The sequence below is a fragment of the Lampetra planeri genome, chromosome 5, assembly GCF_965212315.1.
Source record: "Lampetra planeri chromosome 5, kcLamPlan1.2.h2, whole genome shotgun sequence".
In the NCBI taxonomy this organism is placed as follows: Eukaryota; Metazoa; Chordata; class Hyperoartia; order Petromyzontiformes; family Petromyzontidae; genus Lampetra; species Lampetra planeri.
In genome coordinates, this window is record NC_136111.1 from 18,904,016 (window position 1) to 18,929,514 (window position 25,499).

Genomic DNA, 25,499 nt, shown 5'->3' on the forward strand with positions numbered 1-25,499 from the left:
CAGTGTGGAGCGGAGCGGCGACCTGTCAGCAGCGGCAACGCCAGAGCAGGTGTCACAGTGCGCCTCCTCCCCTCGCTAGCATCCGCCCCGGAGCCGCGGTCAAGGTTCAAAAGAGCCGCATGCGGCTCCGGAGCCGCAGGTTGCCGACCCCTGTTGTAGTCGGATGGCCCACGGAATAGAACGCTCCCTAGAGAGGGTGTCCCAGTGTGCAGCGATGCATTGGGTATCGTGTGGCAGGCGCTGCTGTGTGGGTTGTCACGTCACAGGATCGTGAGAGGTTGCGGAAGCTTGGGGAGACTTTCATCCATCCAGCAGTGGATTGACTATGGCGGCTGATGATGATGGTGGTGACCAGTGAAGTGATCCGCCCATGGACCCCAAATGAGTCAGCACCAAAGACAAAGATTCCCTCCCCCATGTAGCCTTTACAGACAGTCGGGGCAAGTGCTGCTAGCGAGTAGCACCCGTGAAGGCCGGCACTGTGGCACACGAGGGGGTGGCCAGCACCACGCCCGTCCGCCTTTGTCTCCCGAGTGGCGATGTTTACTTCCTAGAGATGTCACGCGTGCCCCCAAGATATGTCGCGTGTACACCCAGAGATGTAAGGCGTATCCCCAGCGGTACACGTACCATCAAAGACAAAGATCCCCCTGTAGCCTTAACAGACTCTTGGGGCAAGAGCTGTTAGCGAGCACCTGTGAAGGCCGGAACTGTGGCACACGAGGGGGTGGGTGGCCAGCACCACGCCCGGCCGCCTTTGTCTCCCGAGTGGCGATATTTATTGCAACCGCACCAGGTACTCATTATTAAGGCTGAGTCGACACCACCACTGTACTATCCTGCATGATGAATACAGAAATGTTTTAAAAGAACGGCACTGCGATCGTTGACTCGTTCATAGTGTACTTGAACTTTTGAAAATACACGCAGCGGTGTTGATGCAAGTGTAACGACTCTGACGACGGAGTGAGTGAGAGACACTTTTTATTTGGACACAGCAACAATAAAGGGACCTGAGGCTTCGTGTTTGTCTTCCAGCTTGGAACTTCCTCCGAGCGTCCCCACTCCCCGTGCTGTCTTCCCTTGCATATTCCTCAGCCCCCTTTCTCGAACCTTCTTGTCCTTCATAATAGAGGGAGGGTTTTTTTGGGGTTAGATCGCGTAAATATATAAATGTGTCGTTAAAACCCGCCACCACCCCGAAACAGCCAACTAGTAAGGGTTGTTACGTAAACAGAACGTGGCCAATTCGTCACTAGTACAGCACTAGTGTGTAGTGTATAGTGTAGTGTAGTGTATAGTGTAGTGTATAGTGCAGTGTACTAGTGTATAGTGTAGTGTATAGTAGTGTAGTGTATAGTAGTATAGTGTAGTGTATAGTGTAGTATACTGGTACAGCACACCGGTGTATTGGAGAGCCAAGCCACGACATTTACAATCTGAGTACGATGTTTCGCCAGTAATTACAACCAGCTTCATCAGGCAACAGCCAGATTTGTAGAGAAGCCCACCTATTTGGTTCCTTATATAGAGGCGTAGATGTGGTGACCACGCTTCTGCGCTCTTGCGCAAAGTGTGGGGGGGGGGGGGGGTACTGAGGCAACGTACGTTATGCATGTGTATTATGCGTCCTTCCCATCTATTGTGTTTATTAAAATAGCCTTACCAACGGTAATCCCTATTGAAGTACGCTGCCGTTTGTAGGCATGCATTTAAATAATGTATTATTTGATCATTCGCTTCCACGCAGCACTAAGACGGTAGCTATCCGAACGGTTAAATGTATTTTTATTTCGTTCAATTAGTCTTGGCCAGTAGTAGCTAGTTTTGCACAAAACTTCTTGTCCTTGTTCCCCCCCCCCACCAAGCCAATCCCTGTCCTTCCCCTCTAACGGACACTCTCTGTTTTCAGATCGATCTCGTTCAAACCGTATTCCTCCAATCCCTTTGATAGTCTGCCTCCCGACCAATCACTGTGGAGTCCTACTTCTGCCAATCGGAGACCTTTTGTTTATGTTCAAATAGCCGTGAGGCTGCATATTGGCTTGGGGTAAAATTTTGGGTCGTTACGCAAGGCTGAGACGCACAGTGTATGCGCTACTTCTGGACAACAGATGAAAGTGCCTAGAATAAAGGCAAGGTTACCGAACGTCATGGAAAAGGTTACCAAACATCCCGGTAAAGCTGCCAAACGTCCCGGTAAGGTTACCAAATGTCTTGATAAGGTTACCAAACGTGCTGGTAAGGTTACCAAATGTCCTGGTAACGTTACCAAACGTCCCGGCAAGGTTACCAACTGTCCTGATGTCCTGAAACGTCTGTGAAATTTGGGATTTCGTCACAGGTAGTCCCACCGACGGTGCTCGCTAACATCACTTGCCCTACCGCTCTACGTGGGGTGGGGGGGGGGGGTCTTGTCTATGTGCCGTACCAGCCTTTACAAGTGCTACTCGCGAACAGCACTTGCCCCTACACAAAGACAAAGGGAGCGGGGGGTCTTTGTGTCTGTGTCCGTGTGCATGTCTCTTTGTCGTTGCACGCATCTGTGCGCCCACACGCACCTCTACGCCCACCTCTGCGTGTGTGCGTGTGTACAGCTTTTGTGTTTAGCTGGTTGTCCTTCCCACGCCCCTCCGAATCATCGCAGTTGGCTGCGTACGTTGCTTGCGCTATGAGGACGTTCAACGTTATGCTATGACACCTCCTTTACCAGTGGCAAAATAGTGATAGGTTTTTACCCTTTCAACTGGTACAAAAACTGACACCTTTATACAAGGCATCATGTTTGCAATAACCACAACACAAGCAGTCAAAATGCAAACAAAAAGAAACAACTCTGATAATGATATGCACTGTCCTTGAAGTTGATTGGTCCACACCCGAGACAGCTTTTCTTAGAGCCTAGTCTCCATTGGTGTTGGACCAGATGACGCCAATCAACTTCAAGGACAGTGCATATCATTATCATTATCAGAGTTGTTTCTTTTTGTTTGCATTTTGACTGCTTGTGTTGTGGTTATTGCAAACATGATGCCTTGTATAAAGGTGTCAGTTTTTGTACCAGTTTAAAGGGTAAAAACCTATCACTATATTTTGCCACTGGTAAAGGAGGTCTCATAGTGTAAATGCTTACCCCGAGCTCTCAATACTCTGATAGTGCGCTGTTTTTGAGTTGTACGCCTTTTGGCGTCATCTGGTCCAACACCAATGGAGACTAGGCTCTAAGAACAGCTGTCTCGGGTGTGGACCAATCAACTTCAAGGACAGTGCTTATCATTATCAGAGTTGTTTCTTTTTGTTTGCATTTTGACTGCTTGTGTTGTGGGTATTGCAAACATGATGCCTTGTATAAAGGTGTCAGTTTTTGTACCAGTTGAAAGGGCAAAAACCTATCACTGACGTTCAACGTGTTCAGCATACAGATGCGTAGCTGAACATACCTCTGTGTGCGTGCAGGCGTCCCTACGAGTGTGTGCCTTTCCCGTCGCGTTCATCTCCGCTGTTCTTTTCGTGCACGTTCAGGAAGTCCCGTGCGGTATTTTGATTTTGCCCTCCTAACATCCTCGTCGCGTGGAACGCAAACAAAAGGAGACCGGCCACCACCGACCACCACCATCGCCTTGCTCAAAGGCACACGTGGTTTGCACATAGCCCGCCATGGATGCAGTGTTTACGGAGTGTTGAGTGTTCGTGATTTCCTCACACGGACGATGATTCCCGTTCAGCCAGTCGCCCGGCTTTTTTTTTGTTACAAGGGCGATCCCGTGGAGCGGATCTGTTAATCCTCGTGCGACAAAAGTGTGCCTATTATAATGATAGGGGTTTTCCTACCTTTTTTCTGGCAACAAAACTGAAACCTTTTTACAAGGAATCATGTGTGCATTAACCACAAGACTTGTGGTTGCCATAAAAAAGGGGAAAACCCCTATTATTATATTTTGGTACTGGCAAAGGGGGTCTAATGATGTAAAAGTGTGCCTTTTTATTTAAAGCGTTCAAGTGGCTGGCTAAACGGCCTTCACACACAATCACAAAACCGCTTGACGGGGTTTCAGCATTCAACGCTCCATCAGCCAGAGCCGAGGCTGGTCGCCGAGAAACACCGCCGACTAAAACTGTGGCCAGAGCAGAAAGTGTCACCAACTTTCGTCGCGACTCGAGTGGCACCATCGAGAGTCGCTGCCGATGCACTCCCGTGGCGTAGTACGAGGGGACACCTCGCGGCCAGAATGGATGACGACGACGACGGTAGAGGACGATGATGACGATGACAATGATGACGACCATGATGACAACGATGATGACGATGACGACGATGACAACGATGATGATGATGACGATGACAACGATGACAACGATGATGATGATGATGACGATGACAACGATGATGACGATGACAACGATGATGACGATGACAATGATGACGACGATGATGACGATGACAACGATGAGGACGATGACAACGATGATGACGACGATGATGACGATGACAATGATGACGACGATGATGACGACGATGATGACGATGACAACGATGATGACGATGGCAATGATGACGATGACAATGCTGACGACGATGATGACGATGATGACGACGATGATAACGATGATGGCGATGATAATGATGACGACGATGACGACGATGATGACGATGACAATGATGACGACGATGACGACGATGATGACGACGACAATGATGATGATGACGATGATGATGGTATCCTACGCATGGCGTAGTGTGTGGGTGGTTCGATGCCGCTGTTTCGGGAGCGGTGGCGCATCGGTGAACCGCACAGGAAAGATAAACAAATCACTTGCAAAAAAAATACAAATAAAACTAAACTATATATTTTGTGTCCTTCCAGGTAAAGCCCACTGTGACATTAACTTATATTTTGATTTAAAGCTTTCGTGACTGCAGGGATTCATCTTCTTGGTTCTTTCGGTAAAGTCATGTAGAAGGGAAATAATAAAATAACAAAAAGAAAACATTTTTATTTGATTATGTTTCATTTTTTTTACCTTCTGCATGACTTTTCCGAAAGAACCAAGATTTTTACCTTATGTTTGAGAACCGGCCCTGGCCACATATGATAGCTCAACGATGTGGCTTATCACGTGGAACAATGGTAACAGCCAAATACTCGAAATGCTTTGAAGGCCGAGGGAAGCGAGATTATTCTGGTTAGACACACGACAAATGAGGGCATTGCTGCAATTCCGAAAGACTGAATTCTAAAATCGCAAAAAACCGTGTCGATGCGTTTGTGTCTCTTATCTGGGTGGTGAAGAATGGAGATCGGGGGGGGGGGGGGTGGGGGGGGGTCACACCTCGTCTGCATCTTCAAGGTCCGTGGCGATCACGACCTTCTTGGTCGAGTGGACGTCCGCGAACGTTCAATCGCGCGGCGGCTTCAGCGAGCGAACGGATGAATGAGCGTGCGCCGCACGAGAAAAGCAAAGCTCCTCCCATGCCACCGCCAACGTCTCTCTCTGCCTCCACACGGACTCCACACAGACTCTCTGTCTCTACAGAGACTTCCTCTTCCACACGGACTCTCTCCGTCTCACACGGACCCTCTCCTCCACACGGACTCCACACCGACTCTCTTCCTCCACACCGACCTCTCGCTCTCTCACAATCCGGCATCGTCTTCGCAACATCATCCGGCATCGTCTTCGCAACATCATCGATCAAACGTCGATCGTACATTGACATCGTTATTCCAGCAACATCATTGTCGACTTCCTCCTTCCTCCTCCTCCACCACCATAGACCACCCCTTGACATGGTCTCTCTCTCTCACGCAGATCGCTCTTTTATTCGACATAGTTCAACATCATCCCCACATCAACATCGTTCCTCCAACATCATCACCAGATCGACATAGTTCCTATTCCTACTCCTCCATCATCATCACCACCACCACCACCACAGTTCCTCCGACATCGTCACCGCATCAACATCGTTTTTCATCCGCCGGGGCTCCCGCCTCGCCAGGTAAGGAGACGAGCACCTGTGTGTGTGTGTATACTGGACTTCTTTCGCGCCGTACGTAGCCAACCGTGCGAATCGTGGGTGCGACACCTGTGTGTGTATGCTGGACTTCTTTCGCGCCGTACGTAGCCAACCGTGCGAATCGTCGGTGCGACACCTGTGTGCGCGCGTGCGCGTGACATTACAGTCGCAGCACACGTTGTACGGAGGCGTAAGGATGCGCCGATTAATCGATCCACGTGGGTTCCTAAGCTCACAAATACCGTGCGGCTAAGAGTGTTACGGGCTTTGCGTTGCGAACGTGTTGCCCGCAATGGGTTCGGGTGACACCCCCCCGCCCTCCTGACGCTAGAGACCGCCAAATCCACGACAATGCGAACAACAACAAAGAATGCGTTGTTGAGTCGAATCGGTGGCAATTCATTGAAATCCAAAAGAGGAGGAGGGGGGGCACGGGAGCGTGACACATTTCTGATCGGTCATTCACATTTTACGAACGCTACGACAGCAAATGTGTCGTCGCGTGCAGAGAGCATCGGTCTCAGTTGGAGCTGTCCGGGGCTGAGCTCTGGAAAATGACGTGTCCATGAGCAAGTAAAGCTCCGAGCAAGGTCTATTCACTGATTAAAGGGGCCATCCATTTAGTACGCACGAAAAAATATCTCAAAACTTGACCCCTCCCCCCCTCCCTGTACGCACGCGGACTTTTTACGCCCCCCCCCCCCACCTGCGTACGTTCGATTGACGCACCCCCCCCCCCCCCCGAATCCTATAGAAAGCCCGATATTTAATCCACGCAGAAACGATCAAGGATTCATCATATTAACGTGTTTAAGCAAACAGATCGTCCACCGTCGGACTATCTAACGCATTTGAAGGCCAATGTAGGCAAATTACTATCGAGGCTTCACCCCCCCACCCCTGTTTCCTATGCGTACATTGTCAGTAGAGCCCCCTATACGCAAGCTACGCATTTGGGTTAACACCCCTCCCGCCCCCGCTTTATGCGTACGGACTCCATGGATGGCCCCTGAACGAAACAATGCGACATGAGGCCGGACTGCCCTCGGGCACGTCGTTTGAGGAAACACCATCGGTCAAATTACGAGTTACCAAAACAAAATATGTTACTTTAATTGTTTTGTAATATTCCACAATGTATCCGTTGCTTGTCCCTTGACTACGATTCTTTAAATTTGTCGTCGTTCGTTTTGCTGTGAGGTTAGCAACACTTAGAGTGGGCTCTGCTCTACAGTTTCCTGGGTGAAACGTGGGCTAAGTGTTTGCCCGACGCTGGCCCAGTTGTATCTGTAAACGTAATGAATGGAACTTGAGTTGAAGCTTTCGTAACTGCAGGAATTACTCTTTGGTTCTTTCGGTAAAGTCACGTAGAAAGAAAATGAATTAAATAATAGAGTACGACGTTTCGATCGCAACACAAGCAACCGTCCATCAAGTAGAACTACATTTGAGAGAGAGACAAAACACAGACACGGAGACACAGACAGACACACAAACAGAGAGAGACAACAACAACAACCGCCATTTGCCACTAAGTGGCGGTGACGTCACCACGACGCTTGTGCCAGGCCATGTGCACCCTGAGGCCACGTGAAGTGTCGAACGCCCGCTGGCAGGAGGTCACGGGGCAGACCCAGGTGCCACGGGTCGACTGACCGAGATGACCGAGATGACTGGCTGATGCACCACCTGTGCCCCCTACTGTGCCAACTTGCTGTGCTTTAGCCACCCGGCGCTCCGCTCGTTGTTGTGAGCGTCGCTCCTCCGCCCTCCGTTGTTGTTGGAGGGCGACTGCCTCCAACTGCCCAGTAGAGTCCTTCACGAGCCTCCTCCACTGAGGCCGATCTTGACACCGCTGGTACCAGTCATCGGCAAGTCCACTCAGCTCCACGTCCTCCTGTACCACATCACTCCATCTCTTCTCTAGCCCGTGCCGCGCCCGTTTAGCCCCCTCGATCCGGCCGAACAAAAGCTGTTTAGGCATGCGGTGGCTGGGCATGCGGGCTACATGACCCAGCCAACGCAGCCTTGCCTGTCGGAGGAGCTCACCGATGGGACTTTGCCCAGATCTGTCAAGGACTTGTGAGCTCCTCACACAATCCAGCCTGGTTAAACCCAGGATGGATCGTAGGCAGGCCAGCCTAAATGTTTCCAACCGGCGAAGATGCTCCACTAGGGGGGTCCATGTTTCGCAAGCGTATAGAAGGGAGGGAATGACCGTGGCCGAGAAGACCTGAAGCTTCGTGCGGAGCGACAGACCAGGTAGCTTCCACACAGCGTTACGCAACCGATGAAAAGATATTGCCGCTCGACTGATTCGGAGTGAGACCTCTGCTGATAAACTGGAGCCGGTCATAAGCACACTGCCCAGGTATGGGAAACTCTCCACTCTCTCCACAACTGCCCCATCACCGATTGGGAGTTGTGGGGGTGGAGTGCCCGATGGTACAAAATACCCAGGCAGGTGCTTAGTTTTGGTGGGGCTGATGGTAAGGCCCCACCTCTTAGTGGCACGCTCCAGTCTCAGCAGCAGCGTCTCCAACTCCTCTTCTGAATGAGCAGCTATTACCAAATCATCGGCATACATAACGTGGTTGACCATTAGGGAGCCATCCCTTGATCGCACCCGGGCGTCGATCAGCCTCCCATTATATCTGTACCAAATGGTAATTCCCCCGGTACAGCTATTGAAGGCTTCACGAACTACGCAGTCGAAATAGATGTTAAATAATGTGGGAGCCAGAGGACATCCCTGTCGCACCCCAAGGTGTACAGGGAAAGGCTCCGACTCCCGGCCACGTAGTTTTACCCGGGCCCGCTCACCATCATGAAGGTCCTTAATGATCGTGAGCAGAGGGTCAGGGACTCCGAAAGCACGAAGAACAACCCAGAGCCCAGTCCTACTGATGGTATCATAGGCCTTGACCAGGTCAATAAAGCAGAGACGTAGGTCTTTTTGGAATTCCCTACACCTCTGCTGGAGCAGACGGACAGAAAATATGGCATCTGTGCAGGACCGCCCTTTCCTGAAACCGCATTGGGGCTCCGCAAGCCTCTCCTCAGCGTGCCTAGCAAGGCGATGTTGAATAATCCTTGCCAGGACCTTACCCGGCACACTGAGGAGTGAGATGCCCCTGTAGTTGTTACAGTCGGTACGGTCCCCCTTCTTAAAGAGGGGGACCACCAGGGCATCCTTCCAGTCCTGCGGAACCCGTCCAGTGGTCCAGACTGTTGTTATGATGTCATATAGGGCAGTCTGTGCACAAACGCCACCCTCCCTCAGCATTTCGCTTGGGAGATCATCTCTGCCCGGTGCCTTCCCTGGTCTCAGACTCCGGATCGCCCTCAGTACTTCCTCAACAGCTGGAACCTCAGCCAGCCACTCACAGGGGGTGACCTCTTCCAATATTTGAGGCACCGCAGCCTCAGCAGGGTTATCCCCACTTTGTGCCATGATGTTTTCCTGGCTGAGAGATTTTCCCTCCCCCAGGACCTCGCAGAAATGCTCAGCAAATCTGCAAACCTGTTCCTGGGGGTCTGAGATTGGATCACCGTTTTTTCCTCTAATGATGGTAATAGGTGTGGCGCTGCAGGTTACTTTTTTGATGGAATTAAATAGTGATTTGTGATCGCGGGCCACTGAGGCAGACTCTATCTCCTCAGCAACCTGCGACCACCACCTATCCTTACAGCGACTTACGGCTCTCCGAACCTCCGAGCGAAGGCTGCGGTAAACCTCCTCATTCTCTGACATGGGATGCTGTAGGCGATGAGAGTGGGCCTGTCGCTTTTTCTCAATTAACCTGAACACCTCCTCTGTCAGCCAGAGTTTCTGGGGAGGTCTGGACCGCGTACCCAAAGCAGCCATTGCAGCTGCATGAGTCACAGTCTTAAACCTCGCCCATTTACCCTCGACATCAGGTGGAGTGGGGGACGATGCCAACCCCAGCTGCAAGCGATGATGAAATTCTCGCTTGCAATTTTCATCAGCTAACTGAGACCAGGCCACTTTTGGTTTGAATGGGGTCCTGGGTGTACACCCACCACCGGAGTGGAAAAATGGCAGGCGCATCTTACAGATGACTAGTCGATGGTCAGAGGGCAGATCAGCTCCACGGTAGGTCCTGGTGTCAAGGACATGGGCTCGCATCCGCTGGTCCGTCACTATGTAGTCCAGCAGATGTTCTTGCTTGGACCCGGCATGTATCCATGATGTTGTGTGGATGCGCCGATGCCGGAAGAGCGTGTTGGTAATTACAAGCCCATGGGCTGCACAAAAATCTAGCAGCCTTCTACCGTTATTATTGAGCTGATCTGGCCCATGCCTTCCAATCACTCCAGACCAGGTGCCAGCATCATGACCAACTCGGGCATTGAAGTCACCCAACAAGATGACTCTGTCCCGAGTGGCCACTTTAGCCAGCACCGGTGACAGGAGGTCATAGAAAGCGTCTGACTCATCGGCTTTGCCTGCATCCCTCCACGGATGTTCGTCTTCGGTGGGGGCATAAGTAACCACGACCACCACTCCTCGCCTCTGGTTGATGGGAAGGCGAGCCCAAAGTATCCTGGGGCTTACAGCTTCCCACACCTCACCGCCACGCTCCCACGCCCCCTTCATTCTTTTGTTCAGAAGAAGAGCCACACCCTGTTGTTTGGCAGTCTCCTGCCCCGAGTAGAGGACTGTCCACCCCTCATGGTGGCAGGAGCCAGAACCGGTCCACCGGACCTCCTGAATGCCACAGAGATCCAGGCGGTACCGGTCCAGCTCCCGACAGAGGAGTGGCAGCCTCTCCTCCGCAGTGAGCGTTCGAACATTCCACGTGGCCATCCGCAATGGTTTTTCGTTGTTTCTGGAGGAGCCCAGAGGGTGAAAATTCAATCTCCTGGCTCCGCCAAATGGGGTTTGGCCAGGAGACGTCATAAAAGCCTGACCCCCCGGGGCCTCCGGCACAAGCTTATTAATTACAGGTTTATGTTTAATTCGTAGTTTAGTGGTGGTTAATTGAATGTGGAAGGGTTACCAGCCCCTCGCACCCGTCCAGAGCCCCCGTTTAGCCACTGTGGTGGTCACAGACGCCATGAGGGGAGAGGCCAATGGGCATTGGCCCTCCCCCCACAGCACTGCCCACGACAGTGTTGCCCGTCCGGCACCGCGAGGAGGTAGGAGGTTGTTTTGCCGGACTACAGAGAGAGATAACACAGAGACACAGACACACACAGAGAGACACAGACAGACACACAAGCAGAGAGAGACAACACAGACACACAAGCAGAGAGAGACAACACACAGACACACAGAGAGAGAGACACACAACTTTATTATTTAAGGCCTCGCCACAGAGGCATTGGGTCTCTGTGTGTCTAAGTTGGTGTGCAGGAGGTCGTCAGTTCGATCCCGACCCTGAAGCCTGCTGCTGTATATTTTGAGTTTTGCGGTGTCTCTCTCTCCCCTTTATCGCGTGGATGTGTGTACCCCCTAGAGATGTCACGTGTATACTCTAGAGATGTCACGTGTACCCCCTAGAGATGTCACGTGTACCCCCTAGAGATGTCACGTGTGTCCCCTAGAGATGTCACGTGCACCCCCTAGAGATGTCACGTGTGCCCCCTAGAGATGTCACGTGTACCCCCTAGAGATGTCACGTGCACCCCCTAGAGATGTCACGTGTGTCCCCTAGAGATGTCACGTGCACCCCCTAGAGATGTCACGTGCACCCCCTAGAGATGTCACGTGTGTCCCCTAGAGATGTCACGTGTGCCCCCTAGAGATGTCACGTGCACCCCCTAGAGATGTCACGTGTACCCCCTACAGATGTCACGTGTACCCCCAAGAGATGTCACGTGTACCACCTAGAGAAGTAACGTGTGTCCCCTAGATATGTCACGTGTACCCCCTAGAGATGTCACGTGTACACCCTAGAGATGTCACGTGTGTCCCCTAGAGATGTCACGTGTACCCCCTAGAGATGTCACGTGCACCCCCTAGAGATGTCACGTGCACCCCCTAGAGATGTCACCTGTGTCCCCTAGAGATGTCACGTGCACCCCCTAGAGATGTCACGTGAACCCCCTAGAGATGTCACGTGTGCCCCCTAGAGATGTCACCTGTGTCCCCTAGAGATGTCACGTGCACCCCCTAGAGATGTCACGTGAACCCCCTAGAGATGTCACGTGCGCCCCCTAGAGATGTCACGTTTACACCCTAGAGATGTCACGTGCACCCCCTAGAGATGTCACGTGCACCCCCTACAGATGTCACGTGTGTCCCCTAGAGATGTCACGTGTGTTCCCTAAAGATGTCACGTGCACCCCCTAGAGATGTCACGTGCACCCCCTAGAGATGTCACGTGCACCCCCTACAGATGTCACGTGTGTCCCCTAGAGATGTCACGTGTGTCCCCTAGAGATGTCACGTGCGACCCCTAGAGATGTCACGTGTGTCCCCTAGAGATTTCACGTGCACCCCCTAGAGATGTCACGTGTGTCCCTTAGAGATGTCACGTGTGCCCCCTAGAGATGTCACGTGTGCCCCTAGAGATGTCACGTGCACCCTCTAGAGATGTCACATGTACCACCTAGAGAAGTCACGTGTGTCCCCTAGATATGTCACGTGTACCCCCTAGAGATGTCACGTGTACACCCTAGAGATGTCACGTGTGTCCCCTAGAGATGTCACGTGCGCCCCCTAGAGATGTCACGTGCACCCCCTAGAGATGGCACGTGCACCCCCTAGAGATGTCACGTGCACCCCCTAGAGATGTCACGTGCACCCCCTAGAGATGTCACGTGCACCCCCTACAGATGTCACGTGTGTCCCCTAGAGATGTCACGTGTTTCCCTTAGAGATGTCACGTGTGCCCCCTAGAGATGTCACGTGTGCCCCTAGAAATGTCACGTGCACCCCCTAGAGATGTCACATGTACCACCTAGAGAAGTCACGTGTGTCCCCTAGATATGTCACGTGTACCCCCTAGAGATGTCACGTGTACACCCTAGATATGTCACGTGTGTCCCCTAGAGATGTCACGTGCGCCCCCTAGAGATGTCACGTGCACCCCCTAGAGATGGCACGTGCACCCCCTAGAGATGTCACGTGCACCCCCTAGAGATGTCACCTGTGTCCCCTAGAGATGTCACGTGCACCCCCTAGAGATGTCACGTGAACCCCCTAGAGATGTCACGTGCACCCCCTAGAGATGTCACGTGTACACCCTAGAGATGTCACGTGCACCCCCTAGAGATGTCACGTGCACCCCCTACAGATGTCACGTGTGTCCCCTAGAGATGTCACGTGTGTCCGCTAGAGATGTCACGTGTACCCCCAAGAGATGTCACGTGTACCCCCTAGGGATGTCACGTGTACCCCTAGAGATGTCACGTGTACCCCCTAGAGATGTCACGTGTACCCCCTAGAGATGTCACGTGTACCCCCTAGAGAAGTCACGTGTGCCCCCTAGAGATGTCACGTGTACCCCCTAGGGATGTCACGTGTACCCCTAGAGATGTCACGTGCACCCCCTAGAGAAGTCACGTGTGCCCCCTAGAGATGTCACGTGCGCCCCCTAGAGATGTCACGTGCACCCCCTAGAGAAGTCACGTGTGCCCCCTAGAGATGTCACGTGCGCCCCCTAGAGATGTCACGTGCACCCCCTAGAGATGTCACGTGTGTCCCCTAGAGATGTCACGTGTACCCCCTAGAGATGTCACGTGTACCCCTAGAGATGTCACGTGTGTCCCCTAGAAATGTCACGTGTACCCCCTAGAGATGTCACGTGTACCCCTAGAGATGTCACGTGTGTCCCCTAGAGATGTCACGTGTGTCCCCCTAGAGATGCCACGTGTGTCCCATAGATATGTCACGTGTACCCCCTAGAGATGTCGTGCGTACACCACCGAGGTGTCACGCGTATCCCCAGCGGTACACGTACCCACCAATCATCATCATCACCACACGCGTACAAGGTGCAATTACAAGGCCGACCGCCAGGCAGTGCAATCACCACGAATATCGACACACGAAATCATCTTCCGCTCCGTTCAAATTGAATGTCACAGACTAAACTAGCAGGGGTGGGGAACCTTTTTTCTGCCAAGGGCCATTTGGATATTTATAACATCATTCGCGGGCCATACAAAATTATCAACTTAAAAATTAGCCCGTTATATTTGGTCAAACATTTTATTAACTCACCCCTAATGCGATGGCTGGAACTGCTTCTCTTTGGCGAGGCGTGTGGTGTTAGCTGGTATTGATGATGTTGCTGCTACTCGCAGCTGCTTTTCCAGGTTTACTCCGAGATTTATTGAATTTCGAGTCCCGCCTGCGGTTGCCTTGGCAGGGCCACACCAAATGATTTCGCGGGCCTCACACGGCCCGCGGGCCGGACGTTCTAAACTAATGAATTGTGACAACGAGCCTCCTTCCCGTGACTGCTTCTCCACGTGAAACGCAGATGCACCCTCTGCACATCCCATCAGCCACGTGGCGTTACGTACGAGAGATGACACCCTTCTCCAAACGGCATTTGCGCGATACAAGCAAATCTCGGCACCGGTATCGACATTGAGTGTCTCATCGGCGGAGAATATCAGTGGCGCATGTCGATCTCTGTGTGTAAGGGGCCGTCCATAAATGACGTCACGCGATTTTGGAGGATTTTTGACCCCCCTCCCCCTTCGTCACACGGCGTCACAAAAAGTCAGACCCCCCCCCCCCCTCAAATACGACGTCACAAAGCTCTGACCCCCCCTCCCCCCCCAAAATATAAACATGCTTCAAATCGCTTTAAACTATCGTCATTGTAGTGCGTATTTAATGTGGCGCTGCACTCTGATGTTGTAGGAGAAAACATTTATAAAAAAAAGTATATTTAATTAAGTAGAACGTGTTGTCTATATTTATTTAAAGTTGCGCATTTTGATGTGACGTCACATTTCTCACCCCCCCCCCCCCTCGTCACACAGCGTCACAAATGTCTGACCCCCCCCCCCCCCTTGGTGCGTGACGTCATTTATGGACGGCCCCTATGGTCCATCAGTCTGTCGGCTTCGTCTTGTTTAAGTCCACTCATTCTAAGCCGAGTTCTCCTCTCTGGGTCTCATCAGCAAACGCTGCTGGATTCTCATGAGATGTTATCGGTGAACGGACTCCATCTCAAACATACGGAGCACCGTTCAAAGCAAAAAAGGCAGTATTGATTACGCGTAGTTTTATATTTACGAAAATGACAGCACAGCAACAACGCATGATGATGATGAGGGACACACAGTACAGACTGATAGAGGGAGACACGGGGAGGTGAGGGAGACACGGGGAGGTGAGGGAGACACGGGGAAGGAGGAGGGGAGACGCTGTCATTTAGGGTGTTCCAACACTCCAGTCCCCGCGACCCCAAAGACAAAGATCCCCGTATAGCCTTGACACGCTGTTGGGCCACGTGCTGCTCGCGAGTAACACCCACGAAGGCCGGCACGGCACACGAGGGGGTGGGTGGCCATCGTCACGCCCGGCCGCCTTTGTCTCCCCAGTGGCGATATTTACACATCGCACCCAGAACTCATTTGAGGCTGAGTCGACCTCGGGGAAGCCCAGGACCGATTCAGAGACTCGTCACCGGTGTTGGTGGTCGTGAGCGGGAATTGATCTGGGGTCATCTTCTTGGTTCTTTCGGTAAAGTCACGTAGAAGGGAAATAATAAAATAATACAAATTAAACATAATAAAATAATTCTCACGACGTTTCGGCCACAACGCAAGCAGCCGTCTGAAGCTGTCTTTCCGACAGACCTGTTCTTCACCTGAGGACAGCTGCTTGCGTTGTGGCCGAAACGTCGTGAGAATTATTTTATTATGTTGTATTTTTATTATTTTATTATTTCCCTTCTACGTGACTTTACCGAAAGAACCAAGAAGATGAATCCCTGCAGTCACGAAAGCTTTAAATCGAAATTTGATCTGGAGTCGTCAGGTTCGTAGCGCAGCGCGCTCACCGCTGCACCACTCCTTTCCCTCCACACCACCACGCTCCGTCTCTCTGCATTCACCAATTCACATCCTCCCCCATTAAAAATTACACGCTGCCCGCGCCCGGTGATTGTTAAACACGTCCCACGTGACGCGCGAAGCACTTTAAACGATGCCCGCGTTCACAGAGCCGATGCGAATTCAGATTGAGATCTGAGTGTACGTGTGTGTACACGTGTTCTGCGTGCCGTGTGTGCACAGTAATACCTGCATTTACGTCGCCCCCTTTTTACGTCGTTTCGCGAATACGTCGTAAATTTACTAACCACCAGCAGCAGCTGATTTGCGTCGCCTCGACCCACACTTACGTCGCAGGCAGCATCGTCCTGTCCTTTCTCGATATCCGTCGCCTTCGCAGCCTTCGCCACCAAACACCACCACCACCTACCTACTTACTACTACTACCCTGTGCATCGCTTCGATTGACGTCGTTTCGAAATTTGTTGTCGCACCTTTACAAAGAACGCATCCCCGACGTAAACCGGGGAAATTACGGTGCACTCGTCCGACGTGTGTGTGTATGTTGTACACGTGTCCTACGTGTGTGTGTGTGTGTGTTGAACACGTGTCCTACGTATGTGTGTGTGTGTTGAACACGTGTCCTACGTATGTGTGTGCATCCTGTACACGTGTCCCACGTGTGTGTGTGTGTGTATGTTGTACACGTGTCCCACGTGTGTGTATGTGTGTTGTACACGTGTCCCACGTGTGTGTGTATGTTGTACACGTGTCCCACGTGTGTGTGTGTGTATGTTGTACACGTGTCCCATGTGTGTGTGTATGTTGTACACGTGTCCCACGTGTGTATGTTATACACGTGTCCCACGTGTATGTGTGTATTCTGTGCACGTGTCCCACGTGTGTGTGTGTGTGTGTGTATGCTGTACACGTGTCCCACGTGTGTGTGTATGCTGTACACGTGTCCCACGTGTGTGTGTATGCTGTACACGTGTCCCACGTGTGTGTGTATGTTGTACACGTGTCCTACGTGTGTGTGTGTGTGTTGTACACGTGTCCCACGTGTGTGTGTGTATGTTGTACACATGTCCCACGTGTGTGTGTGTATGTAGTACACGTGTCCCACGTGTGTGTGTGTATGCTGTACACGTGTCCCACGTGTGTGTGTATGTTGAACACGTGTTCTACGTGTGTGTTGTACACGTGTCCCACGTGTGTGTGTTGTACACGTGCCCCGAGTGTGCGTGTGTGTATGCTGTACACGTGTTCTACGTGTGTGTATGTTGTACACGTGTCCCACGTGTGTGTAGGTAGTGGATTAACGCGCGCCAAGGGAGAAATTGTAAACACGTGTGGGTTATGGACAATGGGGTCGCATCAGGACAAGCAGGTGTTGCTGGGGGATAACGGCCAGAGAGAGACGGCTCGTTAGGTAATTATGGGATGTAGGGCAGTGATTGGTCGGTTGTTGTTGTCAGGGGCAAGGTGGCGCCAGCAAGTCTGGGGATGGGAGCAGGTGGCGGTGGGGGCCGCGGGTGTCGTGGGGGGGGGCGCCGTTAATTAATCGGAAATTAATGAGGACGGGGATAAATAAGGGAGCCTGAGAGCAAGACAGGGAGTTGTGCTGGGAGCTGGACGGAGACAGTCGGAGCAGCAGAAGAAGAAGAATAGGTTAGCAGTAGAGACGGAGAAGAAGAATATATGAGAGATAGAATAGGGTAGCGGTGGAGCAGGATAAGAAGACGAGATGAGAGATAGGATAGGCTAGCAGTGGAACGGGAACAGAGAAGACACGAGACGAGAGAGACAGTCGGAGTGAGACGGAGAAGCCGAGAGGGAGAGCGACAGTTGGAGTGAGTCGAGAGGGAGAGCGACAGTTGGAGTGAGACGGAGACGAGAGGGAGAGCGACAGTTGGAGTGAGACGGAGACGAGAGGGCGAGCGACAGTTGGAGTGAGACGGAGACGAGAGGGCGAGCGACAGTTGGAGTGAGACAAGAGGGAAAGCGACAGTTGGAGTGAGACGAGAGGGATAGCGATAGTTGTAGTGAGTCGGAGACGAGAAAGAGAGTGACAGTTGGAGTGAGACGGAGACGAGAGGGAGAGCGACAGTTGGAGTGAGACAAAGACGAGAAGGAGAGCGACAGTTGGAGTGAGACAAGAGGGAAAGCGACAGTTAGAGTGAGACGAGAGGGATAGCGATAGTTGTAGTGAGTCGGAGACGAGAAAGAGAGCGACAGTTGGAGTGAGACGGAGACGAGAGGGAGAGCGACAGTTGGAGTGCGACGAGAGGGAGAGCGACAGTTGGAGTGAGACGGAGACGAGAGGGAGAGCGACAGTTGGAGTGAGACGGAGACGAGAGGGAGAGTGACAGTTGGAGTGAGACAAGAGGGAGAGCGACAGTTGGAGTGAGACGAGAGGGAGAGCGACAGTTGGAGTGAGTCGGAGACGAGAAAGAGAGCGACAGTTGGAGTGAGTCGGAGACGAGAGGGAGAGCAACAGTTGCAGTGAGACGGAGACGAGAAGGAGAGCGACAGTTGGAGTGAGACGGAGACGAGAAAGAGAGCGACAGTTGGAGTGAGACGGAGACGAAAGGGAGAGCGACAGTTGGAGTGAGACGGAGACGAGAAAGAGAGCGACAGTTGGAGTGAGTCAGAGACGAGAGGGAGAGACAGTCGGAGTGAGACGGAGAAGCCGAGGGAGAGCGAGACAGGCGAAGCAGAGAAGAGAGTCGGGGAGAAAGAGACAGAGAGAGAGAGGGAGGGAGGGAACGGAGCGAGCGAGGCCAGCGGAGCGCAGCAAGCGAGCAGAGAATGCGCTGGAGTCTTGGTTGTGGAATGTGCTGAGTTTGATCAAATGAAGTGACGACGGAAAAAGAAGTTGTCCGCGTAAAGTTCAGCACTACATGTATGTTGTAGACGTGTCCCACGTGTGTGTGTGTACGTGACGCAGGCGGCACCGTTAATTGATTAGCGCGTCAATTGGGGCGTGTTTAGCAATCATCGGGCGTGGACAGCATGGAGCGAGTTAAATAATGTTTGAATGTGGAGGAGTGAATTGTTGGAGTTTGGAAACGTTGCTGTGTAGAGTTGAATATGAAGAAAAGTTGTCGTCGGCTGACTTGTTTCCTTGTGTTTGTTTTTCCTCACGCACACACACACACGTGTACGTAAATCCTCACCCGCACGTACACACACCTCTACGTACATACATTCATATCCATGCACGCATACACACACACACCGCACATGCACACACGTATATACGTGCACATATTTACACGTGCACACACCGCATACATACGTACACTTTCACATGCATGCACGCATAAACGAATACAAAGACAAAGATCCCCCATATAGCCTTGACAGGCTGTTGGGGAACGTGCTACACACACATACACACATACATACACACACATATATACACACACAAAGACCACCCCCCACCTACCCCATAAACACGCAGCAACAACCGCCCAACCGCAACCACCGATGAAGGGCAACCGACCGCCTCCCCTCCCAGGGAACCCACCCCCTCCCCCTCCCCCAGGGTACCCGCCCGGTGATCCCGCCTACCCCCCACAGGGCAACCCGCCGCCCCCCCCAGGATACCCGCCCGGTGATTTCGCCTACCCCCCACAGGGCAACCCGCCGCCCCCCCCAGGGTTCCCGCATGATGGCTCTGCCTACCCCATACAGGGCAACCCGCCCCCACCCCCAGGGTACCCGCCCGGTGGCTCCGCCTACCCCACACAGGGCAACCCGCCGCCCCCCCCAGGGTACCCGCACGGGGGCCCCGCCGACTACCCGACTCAACCCCCAGATGGGGCCGTCAAGTTCGGCCCCATGCCGGTGGGATCAGAGCCGCCACATGTGGGAGGTGAGGTGGGGGGGTTTGGGATGCGGGGCGAGAGGAGGGGGGATCGGGGGGGGCGCTGGGTGACCTCCCCGCCCCTGCCCCTCCGGCGGGGTCGGGGAGGTCACCCGGTTCTCCACATTGTGAGATGCCACTCCCCGCCCGTGTACTTGTCAAGCGGACGTTCGTGATGTCTAATAATAATTACCATCGAGACAATTCGGGAACGCTTTCTGTCCTTCCACGTAAAACTAACATTTTTACACATCCCATCAGCCACACGTCCTTCTTGGAGTGACATTTCCGCAGCATCGGTTCACCACAACGCAAAACCTCTGCACCGGTTTCGGCATTCAGTGCCACATCAGCAGAGTCAGGTTTGCTTGAACCAATGCTGGCGAACTGGCCCAGATGTTCAAAGGCAAGGGCCCCACCTCCATTAGATATTGGGTCCGCAAAACTAACCGCACTAAACATAGAAAAATATCATTATCCGTTGTGGACAATATAAGTAACCAAATGTCCTCGTTGCATACGGCGACGTGGCACAGCGGTTGCGCCTTCGCCGCTTGTTGTTGCAGAAGTTCGCGGTTCGATTTCCAGCAGCCGCCCTGGTTAATGCGCGCGAGTCTATTAACCCCCCAAAAAATCCCGCCGTCTGCTTCAAAGTGGACATTGAAATACCAGGTGATGTAATTCTCAAGAGTAGGCCATCGCGCGATATCAGCCACGTCGACGATGAGCTATCATCACGTGGCCAGGTCGCCTCTGAAAAAGAACAAAGAGCTCAATGCAAGATAAAATACTGTGCCTTAACTGTAGTCTTTAGTTTTAGTCGGGAATATGACCAATGTTGCTGTTGGTCATTCCAATTACTCGAGTTACTTTAACGAGCAATTGTTCTAACCGACTGTTCCCCCCGCCCCATACCACCCTCCTGCCCCACCCCAACAGTTGGTCAGGCCGTCGGTCCCAACGTGGTGTACGTGTCCCAAGTTCCGAACCAGCATTTCAGATCAAACAACTCCGTGATGGCCACGTGCCCGTCCTGCGGTCAGTCTGTGATGACGCAGACGCAAGGCATCGTCTCCATCTTCACGTGGATGCTCGCCCTCTTACTCTGCCTTATGGGGTAGGCCAGTGGTTCTTTCGTCTGGAGGGCGGGTGCCCACGGTCGCGAGGTGTTAACTACCTCACCTGGTATACAGGAGGTCGTGGGTTCGATCCCAACCCTAACGCCTACTGTATATTTGGATGTTGCATCTCTCTCTCTCCCCCGTGGTCGTGTGGATTTTTCTCCGGGTCCTCCGGTTTATCTCTCCACATTTAGAAACGTGCGTTTAGAGTATTTGACTGCTATGAATTTCCACACGAGTCACTTCGTTGAGGTATCATTTGTGGCCAGGTCGCCAACCGAACCAACTTCACGGGCGGATTCCGAAGTTCTCTGTGTAAAGTCGATGCTGACCTGGAATGTAGTAAAGTCGCTATAGCCACGGAACAGTGACATCGTCTTGCAATGGTGGGCAATGTAGAGAGGTGGCTGTACGATTGGTGCATTGAGTATGGACACATTGTATATTGAACATCTTTCGCACCATTCGTAACCAACTGTGCTAATCGGAGGTGCGCGGGAAAGGCAGCAAACTAAACACAAAAATAAGTTCTATTGAAATGAGTTTCAATTGAGATTTAACAGTTCATAGCTCCAGTGGCTTCCAAAAATAAGAATAAACACATTGTCCTGCGGAGGGAGCTGGTAGGAACGTTGGGTTGCTCGGTCAATGGCCAAGGTCAACGGCGGCGTGGTGTATTCCGCAAATATGGCCGACTGAGGGTGGACACAAGCCGGCGTGAGTAGGTTAAACGTTGAGTTTTATAAGGGCACCACGGGGTGACCAGCCCCTAGCCACCCAGCCCCACCCCTCCCACCCCCCCACCCAGCCTCACCCTCCCCACCCAGCCCCTCCCCACCCTCCCCTCCCCACCCAGCCCCTCCCCACCCTCCCCACCCAGCCCCTCCTCACCCTCCCCTCTCCACTCAGCCCCACCCCTCCCATTTTTGGATGCACGACGGACGGACAAAATAATCCCCTGTGGGCTGGTGTATAACCAGGAGGTTCCTACCAGTATTATTTATACTGGAAGAGCGTTCCAGACGGCCGCAAAAGCGCATCTGAAAGCGAGCAATGCAGTGTCCGTCTTTGTTCGATGGTTACATGAGGTGTTTTGGGAGATGCCGCGTGTGTAGTGATGGTGGTAGTCGGCGATGTAATTAGAGCAATGTAATGAAGCACAGGTCTTCATAGATTGTTCTGAATCTACTCTTCTCTCTTTGCCCTGCCCCAGTTGCTGGCTCTGCTGCTTCATCCCCTTTCTGGTGAATGACTGCCAGGACATCGAGCACAGCTGCCCGATGTGCCACGCTCACATCTACACCTACAACAAGATGGGGTGAGCACGTGGCGCCCGCCCGCGCGTGTGTGCCCACGCGCGTCCTACCACGTGCACGATGACGTCTACCAAACGAGATATGTGAGCCAGAGGTCGCAATCGGGTACCCGTACCCGTACCCTACCCGATACCTGGCTACCCGTACCCGGCCGGGTACGGGTACGGGTACCCGTTTGCGACCCTGGTGCGGCCGGGTACGGGTACGGTAGGCCGTGAGTCACTGGTGAGTAACCGTTTGTCACTCATTTCCCAACGTCTTGTCTCTTCTCACAATTCAAGTTCCTAGAATCAACCCACCCGCGCCTGCAACATGGCTTCATCCCAGAGGTCGCAATCGGGTACCCGTACCCGTACCCTACCCGATACCTGGCCGGGTACGGGTAGGGTACGGGTATGGGTACCCGTTTGCGACCCTGGTGCGGCCGGGTACGGGTAAGGAATCAAAACCCGTTTGCGACCTCTGATGTGAGCACGTGGCGGCTGTCACGCGTGCGTGCGCATGCGCATCCTACCACGTGGACGATGACGCCGTCCAACGAGATGGGATGAGCACGTGGCAGCTGTGTCACTCACTCACGTGCGCGCTAACAGGATACAATGAATCCGCGATAGAATGACACGTTATGTTCATAAAGAAGGAAGGCAATCAGCGTCAAGGAGCAGCCGAATGTTGAGTTTTTTTAGATCCACAAATCGTCGGTTTCGATCCAGAAATCTTGTGACAGGTATCACTTTACATTTCATCGATAAGGCATGGATCAAGCTTTGTATCGTTAAAAAAATACATCGATTCCCTTTCCCGTAATCCTTATATGGGCAAAGCCACGCCCCATTGCTCCATATATGGACCTAACATTAACATAATGTATCATTCATTCTATCGCGGATTCATTTGATCCTTTTACAGCGCACATGCGTTCGACGACGCGGGTAGATGAAGGCGGGCAGCGTAGACGTGGGGTAACATAGTACAGTAGAACAACAATGGGCGTTTATGCATTGCCAGCCGTGGGCCAAAGCGTCGCTCAGCCGCAGCCGCTTAGGGGCCGTCCATAAATGACGTCACCCGATTTTGGACGATTTTTGATCCCCCCCCCCCCCTCGTGACACGGCGTCAGAAAAAGTCAGACCCCCCCTCAAATATGACGTCACAAAGCTCTGACCCGTCCCCAAACCATATCTCCATTTTGAAAATAAAACATGCTTCAAATCGCTTTAAACTATTACCATTTTAGTGCGTATTTAATGTGGCGCTGCACTCTGATGTTGTAGGAGTGTTGTTATAACAATTAGTTTTGTTATAACAATTCTATTTTTATTTCAAGTTACGCATTTTGATGTGACGTCATATTTCTCAACCCCCCCCCCCCTCGTCACACATCGTCACAAATGTCTTACCGCCCTCCCCCCCTTGGTGCGTAAACATCATTTATGGACGGCCCCTTATTATATTATAACACTTCTTTTGTGCGTCGTGGTTTTTACATTGTGCTTGGAATTATATATATATATACTCATATATATATAAAAAAAGTTAATTGCAGTGTTGTAAATGTGCTAATTATAAGCACGACAAACACACAGTTATGATTCTTAATCCGATTATTGACAATGACGGGGACTAAATTAAGTCCTGTAATTGTGGGGGTTTTGTGAACCTATAATAATCTACTTAAATGTGTTTTCACTGTGAAACGGAGCAGAATGCTGTGATTGGAAGGGACCAAAATGTTCGGCTTTGGGGGATTGCACTCATTCGTAGCATTCTCAAACACGTTGCCGTATTCTGCAGATTATAAGACGCTACGCAAAGTTAGACGCGCACTCCACACTTGTGCCGGGTGTCAGCAACGTTGTACATATCTGGCCTTGCACACACACTTATCGAACGATAAGATGCATCCCCAACATTTCTTTATAATATATAAGTACGTCTTATCATCTGAAGAAGACGGGAACGTGTCGACCGTAAGTCCTCGCTTAACGTGGTAGATGCGTTCCTGAAAAGTGTCGCGGGAGGCGAAAAACGCGTGAAGCGAAAACTATATTTCCCCCTTAAATAATGTAGTAGCGATAAAGTTGGCTAAATACGATGTAGTACGCACACACGGTGAGATGGCGGGACAAATAACTGAGGGTACTCCGCCACCGCATTACTGTATCATTCCACGTACTGTATCACTGGACCGCTCAGCCACGCAGCTCAAAAAAGTAGTTCATCGTTGAAAGCTCAGAAACCGCGTTATAGCGAGGCGCGTTACGCGTTATAACGAGGCGCGGTCTGCATTATAACGGAGCGCGTTGTGCCGAAAAGTGTTCCCGAACAAAAGAACCGCAATACAGCGACAAAGCATTGCTGTGTGTGAACACCGCTCGTTAAGCGAGGACTTGCTGTGTGTACATAAAAACATATTTGATGATGCTGCCGCATCGTTGCCAGTGGTGCACAAGCACATTCAAACACAAACTCGGACACACGTGTTCCTTTGTAATTGGGGGTGGGGGGGGCTGCTCAATTGTCCTCACAAGAACACAGCTTCCCACAATGCATTGCGGCAGCAACATTATAAAAGTTTTAATTTAATAAAAAAATCGTTTGTTGAGGAATACTTTGCATGAGTGAAGGATTCGTCTGGCACTCAAATAGCTACGATGAGATAACTATTCACGTAACCTATTTAGAAACTGGTCATTCGAAAACTGATTGAAATTGTAATTCTCATCCAGGCCCCGTGCTGAGAACAAGTTCCCAGCTCTTATTTCCCATGTCGCTCTGGCCTCTCTGTTCATGTGGTATGAGGAAGGGCCATTGACCGAAACGTCGCCGATTATATATTATGTTAAGACGGTAATGCATATATGGTTATTGGGGGTGGAATGATACATGGATTCATCGGTGAACATTGATTCCTGAGTGTATGATAACAGGCATCAAACAGCGAGTGTTAAGAATCATTTTCCGAATGTCTTGTATGATGAGTTTCACTGTGCACCTCCAGCCGCAAGATGCCGCTACACTGATCAGAACTTTTAGGGAAAAAACACGATTCTTTAATGTCATTGTTACTCTGAATGGTAACAATTCATTGTATCTGGGGGGCAATAATCTGTCCACCCCTATCACATCTGCACGCATGAATATCCAGTATTCACCTTGGCCCAACCAACTAACGTTTGGTTAACGTT

General features: G+C 51.8%; 1 protein-coding gene and 1 long non-coding RNA gene across 2 annotated transcripts; one reads left to right on the forward strand and one right to left on the reverse strand.

The window, feature by feature from the left end:
• Window positions 1–967: 967 nt before the first annotated feature.
• LOC144719093 (uncharacterized) lies at window positions 968–5,732 on the reverse strand. Its single transcript, XR_013585529.1, has 2 exons — window positions 5,332–5,732; window positions 968–1,122 (listed from the first exon to the last, which is right to left on the reverse strand). It is a non-coding gene; the product is annotated as an uncharacterized LOC144719093 (long non-coding RNA).
• Window positions 5,375–25,255, forward strand: LOC144719092 (lipopolysaccharide-induced tumor necrosis factor-alpha factor-like). Its single transcript, XM_078594908.1, has 4 exons — window positions 5,375–6,001; window positions 19,345–19,883; window positions 20,814–20,991; window positions 22,209–25,255. Exons 2-4 carry the CDS (start codon window positions 19,496–19,498, stop codon window positions 22,315–22,317), a joined length of 675 nt encoding a protein of 224 aa, XP_078451034.1. The 5' UTR covers window positions 5,375–6,001; window positions 19,345–19,495; the 3' UTR covers window positions 22,318–25,255.
• Window positions 25,256–25,499: the final 244 nt, after the last annotated feature.

What these genes read in the sequence shown, in the direction of transcription:
- LOC144719092 (XM_078594908.1), top strand. Translation starts at nt 19,496, where the DNA reads ATGAAGGGCAACCGACCGCCTCCCCTCCCAGGGAACCCACCCCCTCCC. An exon ending in AGAGCCGCCACATGTGGGAG is followed by an intron (nt 19,884 to 20,813) that starts GTGAGGTGGGGG and finishes CCACCCCAACAG; the next exon opens with TTGGTCAGGCCGTCGGTCCC. An exon ending in CTCTTACTCTGCCTTATGGG is followed by an intron (nt 20,992 to 22,208) that starts GTAGGCCAGTGG and finishes GCCCTGCCCCAG; the next exon opens with TTGCTGGCTCTGCTGCTTCA.